Raw genomic sequence first — 25248 nt, forward strand, 5'->3', positions numbered from 1 at the left:
GAAGACCAATTACTGCACTGTAGTCCCAAGAAGGAAGCCGGATATAACAATAAACACACGACACGCACACACATACGCACGCATACATATACACACACATATATATACAGACTTGGCATTTAATATGGAATATTTTTTTTGTGGGGGTGAACTTACTTTTCAAGATGTCTGAGAACCAAAAGTTCATTGGAATAATGTTGAAATTATTCGAGATTTTGTTAATGTGACCTTTAAAAGAAACAAAAACCACATTTGACATTTCGAAACAAATAAATTGATCCTTGAAAGTGATGTCAACTGATATCGAACTCAATTCATGGACAGTACTGTGTTAAACTTCTGTACGTTTTCCAGCAGAAGTATCTCTTTATTTTGCATATTAGCCAAATTTTTTTTAACAAAAACAAAAGTTAAATTACGATTGGGATTACGGACAGTAAAATTACAGTTCAGTACTTCGTGTAACCCCCACGAGCATTCAGGAGAGCACGTACACGTCGAGGCATGCTGTTCACGGATTTGCCAAGGTTTGGACAGGAATCGCTTGCCATGCAGTTACAATAGCCTGCTGCAATTCACGCACAGTGGTGGGCTGCTGGTCCAAGTGGTCGATTTGACGCGTTAATTCTGCCCACAAGTTCTCTATCGGATTCATATCCGGGGACATGGCAGGCCACTCCATATGCTCTACACCATGGTCAGCAAGAAAGTGTTGGATCATGCGAGCACGATGAGGCCGTGCATTGTCATCTTGGAAGACAAAGTTTGCTCGAAAGGCTGCACGAGCAAATGGAAGCAATGTTTCTTCCAGAATGGCCCTTTACTTGAACTGGTTCAGGTTTCCATTCAGAACAACCAGGTCAGTTTTGCCCCCTGCATGAAAAGCAGCCCAAACGGTCACCCCACCACCTCCAGCTTGGACTCTTGGCACTATACAGTCTTTGTTGTAGGCTTCATGCACTTGTCTGCGCACTCGGACGCGGCCATCTTGACGATAGACCAGAAATCTAGACTCGTCACTGAAGATCACGTGATTCCAGTGTCCTGGCTGCCATTGACGGTGCTCTCTGGCCCACTGCAATCGGCGCTGGCGGTGTTATCTGGTCAGGCGTGGCTTTCTCAGGTGACGCCTGGCACGATAGCCTGCTTGAACCAGTCGTTGGTTGACTAGCCTTCTGGATACAGGCACATTTGTCAGTTGCTGCCACTCAGCCCTAAGCCGATTAGCTGACTTTGTACGGCCATTGCGGACTAACCGGTGCAGCTGGCGATCATCCCTCCTTTTGGTTCTGCGGGGACGTCCTGGCCTCGGTATTGGAGTAGGGACACCCCTCTGAGCATTTCGTTTCAGGATCTTTGACACCTCACCTTGAGTGATGCCATACTGCCGAGCAATAGCACGCTGTTTCATGCCGTAATTTCGTAAAGCCACCACTCCATGACAAACAGCATTGTCGAGTTGACGGACCATCTCCAGAGGAAGCGGCAATAACTTTTGGAGACGTGCAGCAGTTGTTTTCCACTAATACAGAACGCAACAACCCTTGTATACCCGACTGTGAAGCCAATCATCAAATGCACCTGTCCGTACATTTTGCCATGCCACCTGTGATATAATCCTGTCGTTGACTTCTTGCTGCGACAGACAATCAGTGACATGGTTATTTTAACAAATAAATCACCAAAGTGTAAAAGAAACTCACCAGATTGATATACTGAGTTAAGAAAGTAAACGCAAGTCAAGAAAAAAAAATATTCCATATTAAATGCCAAGTCTGTATATACACACATATATACATACACTCTAACCTACAGGGGGCATTGCATCAGCGGTACAGCTGCGTCCCTAGCAAATGATGCTACCAGAAACTAAGTAATTAGGGTTGACCCTGGTCTATCATGGACCAACAAAACTACGCTAGCTATCACTGCAGCAAGGTTCAAGAGGGTGTGGAAGCCAGAGGACAGACTTCCATCAGCACGGCTTTAAAAGTTGGGGATTCCATGAGTGTTTCAATTGAAAACTCAAATACCAACCAGGTAAATGTCACGTACAGTTAACCTATGGTAAATGGTTGCCAATGTCCATCCTTTAATGGTTCAGTGGTTATTTGGCATTGTCAAAGCCTCTAATGTGACATATCCTGTACTTTCTGCCTCAGGGTTTAATGTTGAAAATTTGGAGTACAAGAATATTTCTTTCACCGTTTGGGATGTTGGTGGTCAGGACAAGATCAGGCCCCTTTGGCGACATTACTTTCAAAGCACGCAGGTATGGCAGCATCAACGTTTCTGTGAGTACAAAACAATAAGCACAATTTATTTTGTGTACTTGGTGCATTGTTTTTTTCCCTTTAGGCACGATGTAAAACTTCTGGAGGAGTTTGAGTTTGTATGTGTATTGACATGTAAAGGCAATAGTGGGAAACTAAACAAATTGATGCCCTGTGTGGGATTTGAACCTGGGATCATGAGCTCAGTCCGCAGATGGTAAACAATGGATTTGCCACTATTCATCAGGATCGGATTGAATTTCCGAATTGAAATGAACGTGAAAATCAGCCAAAATGGCATCCACATGGATTTAATGAAAGCACTTGGAACAAGATATGCTGGATGCAGACCTGGACTCCGCACCATACTTTAAATCTGCAAATACTGGTAGATGGGAAAGCCTACTTGATGCCCCCTTAAGAACGATGCACTCATCATGTGCTCCTTTACTCTTTTCACACTTCCAACACCACGCTAGCTGTGCATCAGAATGGGTAGTTCATATAATCACTCCATGCAGGTGACTCTGAGCCAATTACAAAAAGAACTTTTCATTTTATCAGTGAATTGGTTGTCGATTTAAATGTTTGCCAGGTTTTTGGCTCACTGAGGAGGTACTCTGACATATAATCCAGAAGATGCACGCCAATTGTTAGGGGTCGGAGGGGCAGGGGAGTTGTGCATGCCGTGAAGGTGCCGGAGGGTTACACACATTTGGTCAGTGAATGGGTGGGGGATTTTGCAGATGGGTGGCAGGCTTGTCGCTACGCTTTCTTGGTTATGTGTGTGTGGTCCATGAACTATTTAAAAGTGATCTGGAATTTGAATCTTGTCCAAACTACAAACGGTCATTCTGGTGTTCCGCAGGCAGGGCGAGACACCAATGTGTGTTAAACTGGGTGTCCCATCTGCGAGCAGTAGTTTGTGGGCATTTAAGATCGCACTGTCCTTCCTGAAGAGTAGTCGAACTATCGCTGACACCCTGAACAAATTACAAATTCCTGCTCTAACCAGGAGCGGCATCGGCACCATAACCACCAGTATCTCAGCGGCACAATTAACTGCGCCCCAGAAAAAGATTCTACCCACAAGCATTTGCTGCAAACATAAGAAGAAGATGTTATCCAGAGAGCTGTCATTGATGGTGGTACAATATCACAAGTTGCTCATTGCAGTTTGCTCATCTGTTGTTTGTTTTGCCTCCGACCCTATGTTGCCTCCGACACTTGACCAGGAAATGAGCGTTGTGATGCAGTGCCAATGGAAGGCACTGCATCGTAGCTTTATTTATTTATTTATCCATTAATTATGGGATACTGTTCATGTTTTTCACCGATTTTGTGCATGTCAAATGTCTCACAGCATTCTGAAAGCAAGAGTAGGTCTTTGTGCTGATACCACAGGCACGCACCCTGCGTGTATGGTGCGAGAGGCTTTGAAAGATTGAATTTTTCAGAATCATTGGAATCTCCCGTGATTAAGCTACCTCCGAGGGCCTTTCACTTACTCACCGCAGGCAGGTTGGTGGTCTTTCTGTTTTCTACCGACTCCTCTCCGGCCTTGCTCCTCCAGCTCTCTCTCTGGGCTCTGTCCCACAAATATTCCTAAAGGTCGCACAAGATCTGCCTGCAACCCTCTTATGGTTAAACTGCCAAAATCAAGACTCTCTGCTCACCTTCACTCTTTCATTCCTCTTTTCTCCCGCCTCTGGAACAAACTCCATCACTCCCTTCAATCCCACTCCACCCTCCAGGTCTTTAAAACAGCTGTTCACCACCATCTCTTATCTTCCCCCATCCAAAACCTTGATCTTTTCTACCCCCGCTAATTTCACCCCAAATCCTCTTTTTTGAAATACCAACTTCTTTCCTGGAAGTCCTTGGTGTCCTTGTGTTTATACTTCTCCCACCCCCCCCCCACCCCCCCCTTCCCACGCCGCCTCTCCCCAAGCCCTCTCCCTCCCACATATTCCCGATGTCCCTCACAAATGTTGTGTTTATGTGCTTCCCCTTCTCTCCCCATCTTGTCTACCGCTCCCCTTTTTATACACTTTGTTTGTTTATCTGTTTGATTTGTTTGTGTGATAAATGTTAGCTCTTTCACGAGCCTCGATTATGAAAAAAAGAAGAAGAAAAAAGAAGATGTAATAGAACTATAGCAAGTCTGCTCACCTTGCTTATTGCAGGCCTGCATCATCACCCTACCAATATGGAAGGGAAGGGTACTTAATGTATGAGCGCATGCGGCCTGCACAGCCTGCAATGAAGGACTCTAGTGGCTGAAAAAAAAAACTTTTTCAACTTTTTGTTTTCTTGTTTTGAAACATTTCTTTGTCATTGTGCATTTTCTGCTCTGCAGTTCCCACGACTTTTGTGAACAAGGAGTTTTTCAACACAAAAATTTTTCTTTGGGTTTTAGAAACTATTTCTATGCAAAATTGCTTGGTTCGTTTAACTCTTAGATGCAGTCGTCAAAAATCCTACATAAACGCAGCCGTTTGGCCTCGGAGGCCAAACAGATGTATTCATGTAATGCTTTTTTTTTATTTTATAGATTTGTTTTCTTTCATGTCCTTTTTCAATCCAAGTTGATGCTCATGGATGTGTATTTGCTCAGAAAATGTGAATCATTGATCCTATTAGTTGGAAGAATCCCATACAAGTAATGAATCTTTTATTTTCTTTTTGCAAAAAAATTTTTTTGTTCTTGGTTTTTCAACTCTTTTTTTCTCTAAAAAGTTGAGGCTCATAGAGGACTATTTGCTCAAGAAAATGACTCACTAATGCTTTTATTTAGAATGTATATGTCCACATCTGTCAAAAATCCGACACTCACCTGAGGCTGCTGTATGTAAGGTTGGTACCAAGTATATATATAACTTTATTGGAAAAGAATCCTGTCATCTCGGGCACTTGTCCACCAGGGAAATTGATTGTCGAGGAATCCTGTCCTATGATTTGACGAACTGTGCAAAGATGTGGGAAAAGGACTTTTGAAAGATAATTTTGGTCTCAGACACTGAACTGATTTGATTTTCCCCATAGGGTGTCATCTTTGTCGTGGACAGCAATGATCGTGAGAGGATCGAGGAGGCGGTTGAAGAGCTGCACAAAATGGTACGCCATTGTACTTGCCATCATCGGTCATTTAACGTGTTGCTGTTGTTGTTTATCTTTGCTTTTAACCCTTTTTTATGACGACGGAATCGAGCCAAGCATTGAACCTTTGCCCTCTGCAGATGTCAGAGGATGAATTGCATGACGCAGTAATTCTGGTCTTTGCTAACAAGCAGGATCTTCCTAATGCGTTAAGCCAAGACGAAATGGCCGAACGACTTGCCTTGCGTAACTTTGACAACCGGACTGTGAGTCTCAGACTTCTTTTCTATCCCTCCTCGCAAGCACAATTGTAAGAATTGTTCTATTTCCTGTGCTTTGTTGACTGTGCAACAGTATGCATTATTAAATGAAAACGACTTGATGAATGCCAACTGTTATACCTGTTTCGGCAGTGGTACATACAACCTGCTTGTGCTACGCGGGGAGAGGGGCTGGAGGCAGGCCTGGACTGGCTTTCCCAAGAACTCGACAAACTTTGAGGAAAGCCATTGCTGCTGATGTTTCCTTTATTGACGGTGTACCTCCCTCTAACGATTGCACAAGTGTTTGTTACAATCACGCGTTGATTGACTTTGCTGCTAAAGCTTCCAAAGGTAGCACATTGGTTAGTTTACACTGTACAAATAGGATTATGCTGTCGTATGCCGCTTCACGGATGTCATTTTGACATTCCTATGCAAGTCCGCACGTACTTTTGAGGATTTAGCCATTGCAAGAATCGTGGACACTTTATTATCCAGAAATGCACGTTTTCAAATCACATAGTACACACATGTTTTTTTTTTAAGTGCTTGACAATTTTTTTACAAATCGTTAAAAGAATTGTCAATACTTGGAAGATATATTCAATTTACACCAGGCATTTGTAATTTTGGAAGAAAAGAAAATCTCGCTTTCGATTATATCGCCAAAATGATGTTAACACACAATTTCAATGTATTATGGTTTCAGCTTATATGGCATGGGTACTCAAAAACAGAATATACAACAACAAACAACAACAGGCATTTTAAGGCCATTTTCCCTGCAAGAGCGGGGGTTAGCCTTGCGGTCCCCATGACAATCTTCTCCATTTTGCCCTATTTTCTGCATCTCTCCTTGTTAACCCCCTTGCCCGCATTTCTTCTTCCACCATCTTTAGCCAAGTCTTTCTCGGTCTTCCCCGTCCTCTACTTCCTTCTACATTCATTTCCATCACTCTTCTCAACCAGTCACTTTCATCCTTCCTCAACACATGACCAAACCATCTCAACCTGTTCCTCTTCACAGCATCAATCACAGGCAATATTCCCATCATCTTTCGCAATTCATCATTTGTCTTCCTCTCTCTCAACGACACTCCGCACATCCACTGAACCATTCGCATTTCCACCCTTTCCAGCCTTCGTTGCTGCTCTACGTTCATTACCCATGTCTCGCTCCCATAAATCATAACACTTCTCGCACATGCAGCATACACCTTTCCCTTTCACCTTTCAAAAACACAATATATATAAAAAAAATTAAAAGGTGAGCAAATGGGGCCCATGTGTGAAGACATAAAGGCACAATATTAAATTAAATCGGTCAACTTGTAACTCGTGTAGGCGTTGTCTTTACAATATTCTAATGCATCGAGGTAGGGCACCTTGTAATTTTATTTATATAATTTGTTGTTTCGAAAGAACCTGCATCTCGATTCCCATTGGAGAAATCCAAAATGGTCATGGAAAGGTGGATAAACCATTGCTTCTTTAGATTTTTTTAGCAATTATTTATGACTATTGGTGGGAGGCGGGGCTATATATATATATATATATGATTGTTCGTTTTGGGATTACGGTTTGATTGCGGTTATCATGTGTGCTTGCGATTTGCTTTTTCTTGATGGATTACCATAAAAACATGTCCTCTTGTATCTGCGTGATATCAATATTATTTATCTTTCCGGCAGTTTCCGAATGCATGTTCCGTCTTTGTTTGTTTGTTGAATCCTCATTGCTCAATGCGCCAAATGCAATATTTTGTGCCTTGCAATGATATTTTCTTGGCAGTTAGAGTGAGCGACACGTCAAATGTTAGAACCTACAATAAACATCAACAAAAAAGGGAATTTGGGGTTCAATAGTTCAGTGTACTGCTCTCAAATCCTAGCGAGATACCTCAACATGTAAACCTGCTGTGTCAGCGGAATAGTTTAGAAATCTAATATAATATGATAGCTTGAACCAGTCAGGGTGAAGTTGTTCCTTGTGACTGAGCTTGTCAGAAAATGTCCTACAGTGAATGGCAACTTTGTAATTTCTCCAGCAATACTCCATGCGGTTTATCCTCCATGGCAGCTGTTTCCAATTTCTACTTCTGTGGAGCTTTGTCTCAAAGGACTGACGCATTTTGAGTGTACATAAAGCTAAAGTGGGCCAAATAGCCTTTTCCTGTGTATTTCTGAATGTCTATTTTTTATAAACACCTCTATCTTCAAAAAAACACTTCAAAATGCAATTTGAATGTTTTTCGCCAATAAAATAACTGAATGGTGAGGGTAAAAAACTGATTGTATAATTTATTCCGTAGTTTGCTTCTGTTCATCAGGAATATCTTCCTTTTGTGAATATTGATGATATCCCATTGGCCCAATTCCATGCGGCCTGGCTCTCAAAGTTCTCAACTCTAGCTCCCAGAAAGCGAGCGCTCAGAAACCTAGCTCTCATAATCCAAAGTCTCATAAGCCGAGTTCTCAAAACCCTAGCCCTCATAACTAGGGCATCCTTTCATGTTCACCAATGTTGCTAAAATATAAAAACGATTGGCGATTTTCTTTTTAATCAATATTAATACTTTTTTGGCAAAAGGCCAAAAGTCACTGCAATTATGATTTGTAAAATTTAGCAAGAAAATTGTCCATAATTAAAACCATCTCTGTTCACAATTAACCTGAGTGAGTGTACGTGCTCATTAAACATACGCAGAACTCAATATCCCAAGCGAGCACTCATGGAACCAGGGCATGCATGCTGGTCATACCTAGTGTGGGCACGGGGGCACGCCCGCTCATGAACCCGAGCAAGCGCACGCTCATCAAAACTACCGAGGGATTGTCAACCCGAGCAAGCATGCACTTATCAACCTTAGTGAGCACCCACCAATCTCAGCGAGTGCTCGTCAACCTTAGTGAGCGATCGTCACCTCCACACGAGCAAGCTCGAACTTGTCAACCAAAGCGAATGCTCGTCAACTCTAATGAGTGATTGGCAACGGCAGCGTGTGTTTATCAACCACAACGATCGCACTCATGCTCTCACATGCTTGTAAATTACAACGAGCTCACGCACTCTCATTAACCGCAGTGACTGTCCCAGCACGTGCGCTCATCAATTGCAGCAAACCGCGTCCTCGCCAACCGCATCGAGATCGCGCTCCCTCACCAACCGCAGCGACATCGCGCTCCCTCACCAACCGCATCGAGATCGCGCTCCCTCACCAACCGCAGCGACATCGCGCTCCCTCACCAACCGCATCGAGATCGCGCTCCCTCACCAACCGCAGCGAGATCGCACGCCCTCACCAACCGCAGCGAGATCGCGCGCCCTCACCAACCGCATCGAGATCGCGCTCCCTCACCAACCGCATCGAGATCGCGCTCCCTCACCAACCGCATCGAGATCGCGCTCCCTCACCAACCGCATCGAGATCGCGCTCCCTCACCAACCGCATCGAGATCGCGCTCCCTCACCAACCGCAGCGAGATCGCACGCCCTCACCAACCGCAGCGAGATCGCACGCCCTCACCAACCGCAGCGAGATCGCACGCCCTCACCAACCTCAGCGATATAGTGCGCCCTCGCCAACTGCAGTGAGATCGCGCACCCTCACCAACCGTATTGAGATGGCGTGCCCTCACCAACCACAGCGAGATCGCGCGCCCTCACCAACCTCAGCGATATAGCGCGTCCTCGCCAACCGCAGCGAGATCGCGCACCCTCACCAACCGCAGCGAGATCGCGCATCCTCACCAACTGCAGCGAGATCGCGCGCCCTCACCAACCTCAGCGATATAGCGCGCCCTCGCCAACCGCAGCGATATAGCGCGCCCTCGCCAACCGCAGCGATATAGCGCGCCCTCACCAACCTCAGCGATATAGCGCGCCCTCACCAACCTCAGTGATATAGCGCGCCCTCGCCAACCGCAGCGATATAGCGCGCCCTCGCCAACCGCAGCGAGATCGCGCACCCTCACCAACCGCAGCGATATAGCGCACCCTCGCCAACCGCAGCGAGATCGCGCACCCTCACCAACCGCAGCGATATAGCGCGCCCTCACCAACCTCAGCGATATAGCGCGCCCTCGCCAACCACAGCGAGATCGCGCACCCTCACCAACCGCAGCGAGATCGCGCGCCCTCACCAACCTCAGCGATATAGCGCGCCCTTGCCAACTGCAGTGAGATCGCGCACCCTCACCAACCGTATTGAGATAGCGTGCCCTCGTCAACCACATCGAGATCGTGCGGCCTGATCAACCACAGCAAAATAATAGCACACCCTCGCCAACAGCAGCGACATCGCGCGGCCTCGCCAGCCGCAGCGAGATTGAGCGCCCTCGCCAACCGCAGCGGGATCACGCGCTTTTGCCAGCCACAGCGAGATCGCATGCCCTCGCCAACCGCAGCGAGATCGCACGGCCTCGTCAACTGCAGCGAAATAGCATGCCCTCGCCAACCGCAGCGAGATCACGCACTTTTGCCAACCACAGCGAAATAGCATGTCCTCGCCAACCGCAGCGAGATTGTGCATCCTCGCCAACCGCAGCAAGATCGTGCGCCCTCGCCAAATGCAGCGAAATAGCACGCCTTCGCCAACCGCAGCGGGTTCGCGCGCCCTCGACAACCGCAGCGAAATAGCACGTCCTCGCCAACCGCAGCGGGATTGCGTGACCTCGACAACCGCAGCGGGATTGCGTGACCTCGACAACCGCAGCGAAATAGCACGTCCTCGCCAACCGCAGCGGGATTGCGTGACCTCGCCAACCGCAGCGAAATAGCATGCCCTCGCCAACCACAGCGGGATCGCGCACCCTTGCCAACTGCAGCGAGATTGTGCGGCCTCGCCAACCGCAGCGGGATTGCGTGATTCCACCAACCGCAGCGAGAGTGTATGCCCTCGCCAACCGCAGCGAAATAGCATGCCCTCGCCAACCACAGAGGGATCGCGTGCCCTTGCCAACTGCAGCGAGATTGTGCGGCCTCGTCAACCACAGCGAAATAGCACGTCCTCGCCAACCGCAGCGGGATTGCGTGACCTCGCCAACCGCAGCGAGAGTGTATGCCCTCGCCAACCGCAGCGAAATAGCATGCCCTCACCAACCACAGCGGGATCGGGCGCCCTTGCCAACTGCAGCGAGATTGTGCGGCCTCGTCAACCGCAGCGAAATAGCATACCCTCGCCAACCGCAGCAAGATTGCGCTCCCTCGCCAACCGCAGCGAGATCGCGTGCCTTCACCAACCGCAGCAAGATCGCGCACCCTCGCCAACCGCAGCTGGATCACACAGCTTGTCAACCGCAGTGAAATAGCATGCCCTCGCCAACTGCAGTGGGATCGTGCACCCTCGCCAACTGCAGCGAGATCGCGCACCCTCGCCAAACGCAGCGAGAATGCGCGCCCTCGCCAACCGCAGCGAAATAGCACGTCCTCGCCAACCGCAGCGAAATAGCACGTCCTCGCCAACCGCAGCGAGATCGCGCACCCTCGCCAAACGCAGCGAGATTGCGCGCCCTCGCCAACTGCAGCGAAATAGCACGTCCTCGCCAACCGCAGCGGGATCGCGTGCCCTCCCCAACCACAGCGAGATCGCGCGGCCTCGTCAACCACAGCGAGATCGTCGCCCTCGCCAACCGCAGCAAGATTGTGCATCCTTGACAACCTCAGCGAAATAGCACGCCCTCGCCAACTGCAGCGAGATCACGCGGCTTGTCAACCGCAGTGAAATAGCACCCCCTTGCCAACCGCAGCGGGATTGTGCGTCCTCGCCAACTGCAGCGAGATCGCGCACCTTTGCCAACTGCAGCGGGATTCCGCGCCCTCGCCAACCACAGTGAAATAGCACGCCCTCACCAACCGCAGTGAGATCAGGTGCCTTCGCCAACCGCTGCGAGATCACGCGCCCTCTCACCAACCGCAGTGAGATCACGCATCCTCACCAACCGCAGCGAGATTGCGTGCCCTCTCACCATTCTCGACGAGAGCACGCATCCTCGCCATCCGCATCGAGATTGCGAGCCCTCGACAATCGCAGCGAGATTGCGAGTCCTAGCCTTAAGGCAATTAAGAACCGAAGAACCTCAGACACACGTCTCCCTTACCTGACTCCTAAGACCCCTAAAACCTCGGGAAAGCCACATTTCCAAGCTGGCTTCAAAAGTAAGTTGCTAACTGAGCTTTCATCCGCAGTCTGATTGAGCACTGCTCTCCCCTATGGGCTGGTGCTCTTTTCTCACACTTAGCTTGGCTTCACGCTGTCGAAACCAAGGCTTTTCAAATCATTGAAATCTCCCGTGATTAAGTTGAATCTGAGGACCTTTCACTCTCTCACCGCAGGCAGGTAGGTGGTGTTTCTGTGTTCTGCCGACTCCTCTCAAACCTTGCAACTCCTTGCAAAAAAGTCCTTGCTCTGTCCCCCAAATATTCCTGCAGGATGCATAAGGTCTGCCAGCATCCCTCTTCTGGGGAAACTGCCAAAATCAATACTCTCTGCTCACATTCACTCTTTCATTCCTCTTATTTTCTGCCTGTGGAACAAACCCCCACACTCTCTTCAATCCCTCTCCTTCCTCCAGGTCTTCAAAACAGCTGTTCACCACCACCTCTTATCTTCCCCCATCCAAAACCTTGATCTTTTCTATGCCCGTTACTCCTTCCCAATCCCACCTGCTTCAAATTCCCTGTTTTCTTTCCTGAAAGCTCCTGTAGTGTCCATGTTGTTTATCTCGTGTACCCCGCCCCAGCCCTCTCCGTTCCACAGATCTCCTGATGTTCCTGTTCCCTCCTGTTGTTGTGCTTCCCTCTCTCCCCCTCTTGTCTCCTGCTTCCTTTATTATACGTTATGTGTGTTAGTCCTTTTTCGAGCCTCGACAGCTTATTCAAAAAAAACCTAACACCACTATGACCCTTTAGACGTTTGCACCCCTTAAGTCCCTTGACTCACTTGAAACCTCTTAGACCTTAACACCATGTACACCTCTCACACACGCGAGATAGCTTGGACCAGTTGATCATTTAGAGTTTTAGGCCACTTATACCATTTTAGACTTTTTTTACATGATTTAACTAACCCTAACCCTAACATTAGACATTTACATTAGGCCCGAACTACTATTGGAACATACCCTTTAGAGTTTAGACCATCTACAGATTTGGCATTTAATATGGAATTTTTTTTTCTGGGGGTGAACTTACTTTTCAAGATGTCTTAGAACCAAAAGTTCATTGGAATTATGTTGAAATTATTCTAGATTTTGTTAATGTGACCTTTAAAAGAAACAAAAACCACATTTGACATTTTGAAACAAATAAATTGATCCTTGAAAGTGATGTAAACTGATATTGAACTCAATTCACGGACAGTACTGTTAAACTTCTGTACGTTTTCCAGAAGTATCTTTTTATTTTGCACATTAGCCAAAATTTTTTTTAACAAAAACAAAAGTTAAATTACGACTGGGATTACGGACAGTAAAATTACAGTTCAGTACTTCGTGTAAGCCCCACGAGCATTCAGGAGAGCACGTACACGTTGAGGCATGCTGTTCACGAGATTTGCCAAGGTTTGGTCAGGAATCGCTTGCCATGCAGTGACAATAGCCTGCTGCAATTCACGCACAGAGGCAGGCTGCTGGTCCAAGTTGTCGATTTGACGCGTTAATTCTGCCCACAATTTCTCTATCGGATTCATATCCGGGGACATGGCAGGCCACTCCATATGCTCTCCACCACGGTCAGCAAGAAAGTGTTGGATCATGCGAGCACGATGAGGCCGTGCATTGTCATCTTGGAAGACAAAGTTTCCTCGAAAGGCTGCATGAGCAAATGGAAGCAATGTTCCTTCCAGAATGGCCCTGTACTTGAACTGGTTCAGGTTTCCATTCAGAACAACCAGGTCAGTTTTGCCCCCTGCATGAAAAGCAGCCCAAACGGTCACCCCACCACCTCCAGCTTGGACTCTTGGCACTATACAATCTTTGTTGTAGGCTTCATGCACTTGTCTGCACACTCAGACGCGGCCATCTTGATGATAGACCAGAAATCTAGACTCGGCACTGAAGATCACGTGATTCCAGTGTCCTGGCTGCCATTGACAGTGCTCTCTGGCCCACTGCAATCGGCACTGGCGGTGTTGTCTGGTCAGGCGTGGCTTTCTCATGGGACGCCTGGCACGATAGCCTGCTTGAACCAGTCGTTGGTTGAATAGCCTTCTGGATACAGGCACATTTGCCAGTTGCTGCCACTCAGCCCCAAGCCGATTAGCTGACTTGATACGGCCATTGCGGACTAACCGGTGCAGCTGGCGATCATCCCTCCTTGTGGTTCTGTGGGGACGTCCTGGCCTCGGTATTGGAGTTGGGACACCCCTCTGAGCATTTCGTTTCAGGATCTTTGACACCTGACCTTGAGTGATGCCATACTGCCGAGCAATAGCATGCTGTTTCATGCCGTAATTTCGTAAAGCCACCACTCCATGACAAACAGCATTGTCGAGTTGACGGACCATCTCCAGAGGAAGCGGCAATAACCTTTGGAGACGTGCAGCAGTTGTTTTCCACTAATACAGAACGCAACAACCCTTGTATACCCGACTGTGAAGCCAATCATCAAATGCACCTGTCCATACATTTTGCCACGTCACCTGTGATATAATCCTGTTGTTGACTTCTTGCTGCGACAGACAATCAGTGACATGGTTCTTTTAACAAATAAATCACCAAAGTGTAAAAGAAACTCACTAGATTGATATACTGAGTTAAGAAAGTAAACCGAAGTCAAGAAAAAAAATATATTCCATATTAAATGCCAAGTCTGTAGAACCTTTTAGGCACACACCAAGCAAACATCTGTCGTGTTCTTGCAAAACACACATTGTACTTTTTTTCAGCAAGTGATGTGATGGACAAACTCGACCCACCCAGAGGGTGGGTACTCTACGATTTCCATTGAAAGGTTAATACAGAGCATATTCGATGACACAATGCGGTGGGTGCTGCATTACAGTGATAACAAGAACGGCACTCAGTAGAGAGCATAACTCCACCTGGTTGGCCATATCACTCAATGGTGAAGAATCATTAAAAAAAATTCTTCTAGCTAGATCCAGATCCGGATCTTCATCAAAATTGAATCAAATCTTCCTCATCACACGCACAACCTGTCCAATAAGTTTCGTCCAAATCCATCCATAACTTTTTGAGATATCCTGCTATGTATCGTTTTTGGCCCCATCTCCCAATGGTGAAGAATCACTTTCAAAATTCCAGTAGCCGGATCTCTATCGATTCGAAATCTAATCATTTCGTCCATGTCACATACGCTACATCTCTGCCAAATTTCGTCCGAAGCCGTCCACAATTTTTTGAGATATTTTGTTCACAAACAAACAAACAAACAAGAAATCGGTCAGAGACTGAGGACTTGCCGGAATGTACTTTTTATTGACCTTGAGTTTGACCTTTCAAGGTCACAAGGTCAAAGGTCATGGTGCCAAATGAAATGTCGTATGTGACTTCCTATATGTCAGTAACAGTAAGTGTATGCATATCTCTTGTACTTTTCGTTATAGTGGTTTGAAATATATTTTAAATGAAAACTCGACCCCCCTGATTTCACGATTTAGGTGACCCTGAGCTTGACCTTGGGCCTAGAGAGTTAAAAATTGGGCACAGTCTATTCCAGTACAAGGCGAATATGTGTGTAAAGTATGGCGATGCTATGTGCAACGATGTAGACGTAGTACTGCGCACAAACAGACAAACAGACAGACAGACAGACAAATCAACCAACCAACATACTTGCCAGAATTTTTTCCGGCAAGTAACAAACGGACAGACAAACAGAGAGGGGTGAAAATAACCTCCATCCACCTTTGGTGGCAGAGGTAATAAGGTCGTCGCAGGTCCAAATCATCTTTCAATGCCCCATAAATAAATTAGAAAACGCTATTTATTTCGCAAAGATACGTCGTATGGTTGGGAAGATCCACATCCCTAACTGAAGGTGCGTCACAAACTCGCATATATTCTATATACCTGCCCAGCAGCCCCTGGTATTGTTTGACCACACAATGGTCTTCACTTGGGATTCTCGTCTTCCTGTCCCGAATGAAGACCACTCAGTAGTCTAAATGTCGGACCTGGGCCTTTACCTTTTCGGAAGCCCTACTAACTGGTGGTGTCTTAATTTTAAAATAAAAGGCATAATGTACGAAAGCACCTGCATCGATCAGACTACAAAAGGACAATGGCACGCGTTGATCCTGCAGAGGAAACGCCCTCGGGCACCTGGTGACACACAAAACAGGTGACACAGACCGACACCGATCAGTGTTCATTCCGGTAGAGAGCACCTTGCAGGATCCTTGGTTCCAAAAAATTTGGGGGAAACTATCAAATCGCTTTGCAAATGGCGCTGCAAGTCTAACGAGAGTTTTTGCAACTGTCGAGTTCATCTCCTTCATTAAGGAATCTGCCAAACATCGATATTTCGACTCATCTTTCTACAATGTGGCAGGAACTTCAGAATGTGGGATGAAAATCGTTTGAAAGTCTCCGACACACTCGAGTTCGTTCGTTTGGCCGGCAGTTGCCATGAGAACAGGTGTGCGACGGCGTCGCCAATACGTCCCCACCTGCCTGCTCCGAGCTGGGGAAGACAACGCGCGCTTCGTACTCCTTGCTTCCTGCATCATCATCTACATCCTCGGAGGAGCTGGCATATTCATTGCCCTCGAGAAAAAAGCACACGACGAGAAATTGTCCAGGTGCGACATTGCTTTTGTCCCTCCAGTTTTTAATGGTACCGCACGTCGGAGTTTTACCCCTAGGAGTACTATTTATCCGACCTACCTTTTTTTTTTTTTCTTCCTTCACCTGCCAATTTCCGAACTGTATCTCGAAGCCGGCTGGGACTTTCGGAATTAAATTTTGCATCAACGATGGGAATACGAAGTACACGGACTTGACATACATTTTTGAGCTTGACCTAATTTTAAGGTCATGGCCCAATTATAGACGTTCAAACATTTTCACCCTAATTCGACCTTGATATTCTAGAATCTAGAGGAAGCTACATTTATGCTTAATTTACATCATACCCCTCTGAGTTAAAGGTGAAAGTCAAATGGCTCAACTTAAAGTTAGAGGTCAAATGATCAAAAGTTAAAGGTCAAACGGTGGACTGAAAAAAATTAACGCATTTTTTTGGACATCGCTCAACTCTGCCAATGCAGAATCTCAACAACCTCTTGTCCTTCTCGTACAGCGGATAACAACAACAATTCTGCATTTTATGAGAAAAGCATGAAATTTCTGACATAGTAGTGCATACCATAAGGTTTATTTTCAGATGTGGAGGGAAGTTAGATTTGACCTCTGAGGACCGTGAGAGGTCAAATCCAAAACGGCCGCCAGTCCACCGAGTCTAATGTTCAAACGCGCTTAATTTTGGAACGAAATAGTGTCGAAAAATATGGTGGTGGTACTGGCTGTGGCTTCATTCAGCAAGACAGCTCCTGATGAGCTGTGGGTTGCCTTTGGTGTCGGGTCAAGCTTTCGGTACATAGCTGTTCACGAAATGGTTGCCACATTGAATCCAACACAGTGTCTGACTCTCCCAGTCTTTCACGCTTTCACCGGGTGTGATACTGTATCTGCATTCGCTGGCAGAGGAAAGAAGACTGCCTGGGAAACTTGGAGGTCTTTCCCAGAGGTGAATGATGCTTTCAATGAACTCCTAGGCATGCCAAGTGAGGTCAGTGAAGGCTCAATGTTACTGCTGGAGCGATTTGTGGTGCTGATGTACGACCGAACCAGTGAGAGCACGGAAGTGAATGATGTCAGGAAACAGCTCTTCACACAGAAGTGTAGAACTCTAGAGAACATTCCTCCAACCCAGGCAGCACTCAAGCAGCACATCAAGCGCACTTGCTACCAGGCCAACTGTTGGAACCAGGCATTGGTCATGGATCCAGAGATGCCAGACCCATCTGACTGGGGCTGGACAAAGGAGACAACTGGGTGGCAGTCTCTTTGGACCACTCTCCCTGAAGCATCAAAATCGTGCCATGAATTGATCGACTGTGGCTGCAAGAAAGGGTGCACTGGACGCTGCAAGTGCCAAAGCTGCACTCAAGTGCACTGCACTGTGCTTCTGTTCTGGAGACTGTTAGATTTTGATCATTACCAATTTTCATCATTGCATTTGATTTAATGTAAGCTTTTGTGGACATACTTGGTTAACTACAGTTATTTTTTCAGAGGTTATTGCATCATTCCTTGCAGTGTAAACACTTTTTTTCATCATTTCTGGTCTTTGGGTGTTCTGTACCTATCCCTGTACCTGTAAAAATAAAGTTTTAAAAGTTCAAATTAACTTTTTCCAATAGCAGTTCCAACTGCAGTATCATAAAAATAGATATTTAACGTAATTTGACCTTGACCGTGACCTAAATGCATGTCCTTGAGTTCTGGCGATCTCAAAAGTATCACCAAATGAATGGGCACCCCCAATTTAGTTGGAAATGACACCTATAAGCGCGTTTGAACATTAGACCCGGTGGACTGGTGGCCATTTTGGATTTGACCCCTCACGGTCCTCAGAGGTCAAATCTGACTTCCCTCCACATCTGAAATTAACCTTATGGTATGCACTAACTATGTTAGAAATTTCATGCTTTTCTCATAAAATGCACAATTGTTATAATATGAGAGCTTAGCCGCCGTACTATTCCAAGATGTTCGTGCATCATACCATATGAAGTTGTGCACCTGATATTTGTTTCGTGCATTTGACCTACTTTTTTCGGATTGTGACCTAATTAACAAAAAGCACCTTTTTGATCATAACTTGAATATTTTTCCTCCGATTTTCATGATTTTAAGTTTTATGAGTACATTGTAGATGGGGACACGTTTTCGTAATTTACACTATATCCCTAAATGTTGAAGGTCAAGGTCACATGGTGATCCGAAAAGAATATGGCCTTCATTGAATCGCGGGCGCTGCTGCAGGATTACCCTTGGCGATCGCAGATATCTAGTTGTACTTTGCGATCGGCTGAGCCAAGTGTTGAAATAAGATTTCTTTGACCATTTTTAAAAAATCATCTCCCATGGTGTGCGGTTTTTTTCATCAAGTATAACCGTAAAAGTCTCAAGCAGTCGCTCCATTGCCCTTCTTCCTTTGTCCCTCTTGAGCACAGGTGGAATGCCCACCTGCAGAACTTCTCCACGCACTACCGGTTACCCCGGGAAGAGCTGGACAAACTTTTGGAGCGTTATGAATTGTCATACATTGCTACTTGGAACTTCTACACATCCTTCAGTTTTGTTTGTACAGTACTATCAACTATAGGTGAGTATAAGTGGCTTTTGCATAGTGCTCATGACTTTCATGGACTGCTCATTGTGATGGACAAGTGACAAATTGAAGTCTTCGTTAGCCAGGGGCACACGAAAATGTGCATGTGGACAGCAGACGAATGATTATGTAGACAGCAGGTAATGCATGGCCAGGTGTCTACTTCATTCAGTTCACGACATCGTATTGTTCTCGAAAGGTGCAAACTTTTGTTTGGCAGAGACATGATAGGCATACTTGTGTTTTTTTTTTGTTTCGCTGCCAGCCGTGCTATAAAATAACATGATTATTCAAAATCCTCTGAATTATTCACAAAACATGCACTGGGTTTCCTTTTTCAATGTGCCTGTGGGTATAATAACCAACTGTTGTGTTACCTTACCAAGCAAACAAAACCTGGCGTAGGGTGCAGTGCACTGTCGCTCGATAGGCAGGTAGACTGGATATTTTATGCTTAAGAAAGCTGATATGACCAAGCAACACAAAGCTGACTGGGTTAAAGGAGCTCCACATTTTTTCACGGAGTCCACATCTAATGCTCAAACCGAATCGCTTCAGGAGACGCTGCCACAGTCACAGGATAGCAATGTAATTTGGTCTTGAGATGGTCTTCTTCGTTCGTATGTAGCACAAGGCTGGGGCGTAGCATCGTTGGCTGAGAGCATGACAGAGACATCATGACAGAGATAGAGAAAGAGAGAGAGAGAAGAGACAAAGACAAGAGGGAAGAGGCCGCTCCTTGGGGACAGATCGGCACTCTAATCGTGACCGTGCTGCCCTGACAAATCTGGGCATCGGTGGAGAATGGGGAAGATTTGGCCCCCGACTTGCGTTGAGGGAGTACAACCACCACGAATAGGCATCCCCGAGAGTTGCAGGATGTGGAAGTTGGTCCTACATGTGGGAAAAAGATGAATGAATGAGTGGAGGTGAGCAGTGATCCTGGAAAGAGTTACAAAGGAAACAATTCTTGAAACCTATTTTATCCTTTCTCCATCATATCACACGTTGCATCCATACGATACATAGTAGGATATCTCAATGCCAAACACTCTCTTTTCTGGGACACATTTGTAAGAGATGAAACACTGGGCCACAGGTTAGAGCCTGACCTCACTGACTCTCTGGAAAATCTTCTTTCTCTTTTTGATGATGACTTCACCCTCTGCCAAAACATCCCTCATCCTCCAGTTAGAAAGGCAACAGTCCCTTCCCTCTCTGCAGACGTTGATAGAATCACGAGCTGGCAAGCACTTGGAATATGTCTTTCAATTCTGACAAATCTCACACTTCCTCATACATCTGGTATATCGTCATACATCTCGATTCCTGATTGAAACTCCAAACCTTGATGTCATCTGGCTTAAGATTGGTCTATGAACTATCCCTCCTTTTCTCTGTTTCACCAACTGCTCTCATAACTCTAAAAACTATTTACAACTTTCTTTGACTGTCTGAATTCCTGCCATGAGGCAGTGACGTCCTCGCACCCTCAGGTTGAAGGCCTCTATTTTGGAGACTTCAATGTACACCCAATAGTCTAACCTGATTTTCACCTCCAGTCCGTTACGTTACAGATACACAATTTCACCCCTAATTGGTTCCTCTGACCACATTCTTGTAAATGTCTCTTCACTTACCCGTCCTTCTCCGGCTGCTCTCTAAATGCCAGTATTGGCACAATATGGCTGACTGGATTACAGAAATTCGATTTGGACTTTCCTTGGAAAGATTACTGCTTCTCCTTGAGCAATGCCTCTGTCTCTGCCTCTGCCATTCGTGCAAGGGACGTGACATATCAGACCTGAAAAAAGCCTTCTTCCTCTGACTCACATTCGACCTTCATCTCCGCTAGAAATCATCGCAATTGTGTTATTAACGAGGCAAAGTAATCCTTTATCCAAAGGAAGTGTGACAACCACTCCTCTTCTTTCACCAATAGGTCTAGTCCTTGTCTTTAGCTAAAGGTTTAACTCCTGCAAAAAATGGATGCTTTCATCCTTGTATGGAGTACAGCTCTTACATCTGAGGAGGTTCTAGCTCGACGTACTTACTTGAAAAAGTTGAGTCAAAAGCAATCCGACTTATCAACTCTCCCAATCTGGCCTAAAACTCAACTTGCTTGAATATCGCCGCAATGTTGGCTCTCTTTCCTTTTCTACAGACATTACATCGATTTATGTTCCCAAGGACTGGCTGCTTGTATACCTCCGCCATCAGCGAGACCACAGAATACCTGGCAAGCCACTGTGTCACATGATCATTGTGTGGAACTATGTTCTGGAATTCTTTCCATTTTCATGTCTTTCCTAACAGTTATAACATTTCCCTTTTTGAAAGGCAGCTTTTGAAGTTCCTCGAAGATTCTTTTTTCCTTCTCTTCACTTCTCTATTTCCTCAGTTTTTTAAATTTAAGGCCTGGGCTTGATCAGGACTAATATACTCTGTGGCTGGAGCCTTTAACGTAGAAATAAACCTCCTCAAGTGTCTGGCAAGCCCTCCTATCTACTTTCTCAACAATCCTACTGAGGAAGTTCAGTCACTCAATGTGTTGTGCCTCACTATCAGCCATGATCTTTGTGGCAAATCACATTTTAAAAGTGGACTCCAAATACAGTCACTGACTGGGCAATGGGCATCCTCTTTCGTGCAATCTTTTCTTGGCACACCTGAACTCTATCCACTTACAAGACCTTCATCCACAGCTTGATGGAGTCCCCTGTGGGCAGGTGAACCTGTTTAACACCTTGCCAAGGCCTTTATAATCATTGGAATCTCCCTCGATGAAGCTAAGTCTATCTATGAGCCTATCACTTTCACGTCATGTGAAACAAGAGAAGTCCTGACTAAAATCCATCACGTAAATACTACACAACTGTTTCTCATACATGTACATTTATGTATTTATGACTTTGCTCAATTTATGACCATCGCAGACATGTCGGTAATCTGTCTGTCTTCTACCACATCCTTTCTGGTCTTGCACCCTCTGCTCTTTCCATGTTTTGTCCTCCTTTCCTCCCCTAAGCCCCCCTCCTCCCCTCCAGTTTTCTCCAGGGCTGACATGTGGTTCACCATCAACCCCCTTCTGGTGAAATTACCTAAATCCATGATCACTGCTCACCTCCACTCATTAATTCCTCTTTTTCCCACCTGTGGAACAAACCTCCACATTCTCTTCAATTTCATTCCTCCCTCCAGGTCTTCAAGGCAGCTGCTCACCACCATCAGAGCCTGATGTTGGCTTAACGGTTAAGTGGCTGGCTTGAGATGTTAGGGTCCTGAGTTCGAGCCCCTGTCGTGCTGTTGAATTTACACCAGGTGGGTTGACTCAGCCTGTCATCCTTCTGAGGTCAGCAAAATGAGTACCAGCATGCTGGTAACAGGGGCACTGCATAAGTGACTGTTGTAGTGAATGTGGTGCTGACTGTGGCTTAGAGTTGCAGAACCACCTTTGCCTGTACAGCTCGGACCTGACCCCCAATGACTACTGTCATCATTATTATACGGAAGTAAAAGGTAATCCTGTTTAAACTTCCGATCATTCCATCGATGGGGTTTGTGTATGTCCCATTACTTAACATAAATTGAACATAATAATTGTGAGGTTGTGCATGTTTGTTGGGAAACCAGGGTAACATTTGATGAGAGGAGGACCAATGTTTGTCCAACCTGCTCTTAAATAATTGAAGCGATGGTGCAGTTACAACTAACTGAGGAAGGTGATTCCATTTCTCAGTTATTCTTGGACTGAAACAGTTCTTTCGTAGAGCTGTATAACTCCTCTCCTTAAACAACTTCAGATTATGGCCTCTAGTTGCATGATAAATCGCTGGAACAAAGACGTGCTCGGGATCCATGGCTACTAAAACCTTTGATGATCTTGTAAACTTCAATAATGTCTCCTCGTTGTCGCCTGTAGTGAATGGAGAACATGTCCAGTTGTCTGTGTCTTTCCTGATGAGCAAGTTGACCTGGATTTGGTATGGCCAGATAGGTATGCCTCCATTATGACGTCACAATTCGACAAGTACAAAACTTCATCCAATCAAGATGAAATTTGTTGAGCGTCATCCAGGGATAAATTGGTGGAGGGAAAATAAATGATGACGTCATTGGTCACGTGGTTCGGCCGCCATATTTGTTTTAACACAAAAGCCTTAAAAAAACACGTCATGGCGAGAGTCTACAATCTCTGATTGCTCTTTCTTGTTTCCATTGGATAATAAGATATATTATACAGATAAATAAGCTTTGCGGGGGCTTTGCGATAAGCGGGCTTTATGATAAATAAGCATAATAAATCCGCTTTGCGGGGAAAAATGGCCTCTAAAGGTGTTTTTTTAATTGTTTTTTTATACAGATAAGAGGATATGGGACGGGAGTGTAGAAATGAAATTGCGGAGAAGCAGAAAACACTAATCATGTCCCCTGCCCCTTTCCCCTTTTTATTGTGCTCCTCCCCAGGATTTGGCCGATTCACTCCAGTCACTGTTGCTGGTCGCCTTTTTCTTATATTGTATGGTCTCGTGGGCTGCTCAGCAACTATACTTTTCTTCAATCTCTTCCTTGAGCGTCTCATTATTCTTTTGACATTCAGCATGAAGGCTTTCCAGCGACTTTGTCATTGCTTGAAGTGCAGGAGGACCAGTGAAGTTTTCCTGGAGGGTTGGAAACCATCGGTTTACTGTGTCATGCTCATCCTGTGGCTAATGGTTGGCACCGTCATCGTTGTGGCATCAGGACTATTTGTAGTTTTTGAGGACTGGGCCTTTGTTGATGCCATATACTTTTGTTTCGTTGCCTTCAGTACGATCGGCTTTGGAGATATGCTGAGTGGATATAGGAAAGATAAAATTTACACCAGGCTCTATCTTGCCACCAATTTCTTCCTTATAGTATTTGGGGTATGTTGCCTATACTCCCTTTTCAATGTTCTTTCCATTGTTATCAAGCAGGGACTAAATAGGGCACTGCACTTTCTGGGATATTGTCCACAGGCAAATGGGAGCAAATGCACCACAGCCTCACGGTCAACTCCAAAAACGATGGCCGTGTCTGCCGGTAGCTGTAATGATCGCCGCAACTCTGGTGAGATGATGTCTATGCATGGTTTCCTTAACACCAGCAACGCTTCGTTGTCACTCATGGAGCTGGAGACGTCAAACCAAGCGAAACGTGCACATGCGCACCATGACAAAAATGGAGATGGTTCTCCTCGACCTAATGGAGGAGGAGTGCGTATGGGTCCTTTGAGAATTTTCGGTTTCGCTGAGACTAGTTAATGTTCCTTTAGACTGGAATTTTGTACACTAGAAGCACCCACTCCCTCAGGGAGCAGCCTGGGGGTGGGGAGGGGAGGGAGGTAGTTGGGAAAATATATATTTTGTGCCATGGATAACAATCCCCCCTGTCTGTAGCAGGGGTCAGTAAACCACTTGCACTGTGGAAGGTGGGCAGTGAAGATCGTAAGTTGTGTCTGTTCCTTGAGCATCTCTGAGAGGGTAGGGGGGGGGCAGTAGGGGAGGGGGAAGTTGTGGGCCCATGACCCGACCCTGGGACATATGACCTACCAACACGTATGTAAAATTTGGTCGAGATTGGGCCAACCATTGTTTTTTTTTCCTGTGATATTCACACACATGCACGCATACCTTATTTAATGTTGGCGGATGACTCAAGTTCTTCTCATTGTATATAATGATGAACATACATATCACTGAAACATTTTTCGTTTCCTTTTGGCTTCAGCTTTTAAAAGCAATTAAACAATGAAACTGTTTGAATACAGATTTCAGCAACACTTGTCAGCTTACTTTTCCTGACTGTCCCTCTTTTTGGGATTGGAGGATTCCTGGCTAAAAGGATTTTCCACTCAACACGAGTTATTATACATGACCAGCAGGGTACCTACCCTATGGGCGATCTTGTTCCAAGCATGCGACATATTCTTCCAACACCGTGACGCATAGCCTACCTTTATTTGGATGGTGTATAGGCAACTGACAGCTCCCTCAATCGCTCCCGAAAATAATAACAAAAAAACCCAGGTTACATGCATGAAGCAAAACCATGCCTACTGCTAATGATTCAAAACACCTCACTGCACTGGAAAACGGGGGGACAGTAATATCGTACGGTAAGGGATAGGGACTTGTAACACCCTCTCCCACCTGGAGGAGGCGCTAGACGATCCACATTTACATAGAGAATTAGTGTCCCTCCCTCCTCCTGACCCCCATGACGACCGGCAA

General features: G+C 45.9%; 2 protein-coding genes across 2 annotated transcripts in view; both read left to right on the plus strand.

The window, feature by feature from the left end:
* The window catches only part of LOC137437002 (ADP-ribosylation factor 4), a 33353-nt gene extending 25541 nt beyond the window's left edge, over nucleotides 1–7812 (plus strand). Inside the window, exons 3-6 of the mRNA XM_068131284.2 lie at nucleotides 2163–2272; nucleotides 5319–5390; nucleotides 5513–5638; nucleotides 5786–7812. Coding sequence (XP_067987385.1) covers nucleotides 2163–2272; nucleotides 5319–5390; nucleotides 5513–5638; nucleotides 5786–5872 — 395 coding nt within the window. The 3' untranslated portion in view covers nucleotides 5873–7812. The remainder of the gene's footprint in view (nucleotides 1–2162; nucleotides 2273–5318; nucleotides 5391–5512; nucleotides 5639–5785) is intronic.
* An 8191-nt stretch (nucleotides 7813–16003) lies between these two features.
* On the plus strand, nucleotides 16004–24783 carry LOC137436999 (potassium channel, subfamily K, member 13-like). The gene is made up of 3 exons (XM_068131280.2): nucleotides 16004–16397; nucleotides 18837–18988; nucleotides 23462–24783. Exons 1-3 carry the CDS (start codon nucleotides 16225–16227, stop codon nucleotides 24277–24279), a joined length of 1143 nt encoding a protein of 380 aa, XP_067987381.2. The 5' UTR covers nucleotides 16004–16224; the 3' UTR covers nucleotides 24280–24783.
* Nucleotides 24784–25248: the final 465 nt, after the last annotated feature.

The sequence above is a fragment of the Myxine glutinosa genome, chromosome 11 (genome assembly GCF_964187855.1).
Source record: "Myxine glutinosa chromosome 11, kmMyxGlut1.1, whole genome shotgun sequence".
In the NCBI taxonomy this organism is placed as follows: Eukaryota; Metazoa; Chordata; class Myxini; order Myxiniformes; family Myxinidae; genus Myxine; species Myxine glutinosa.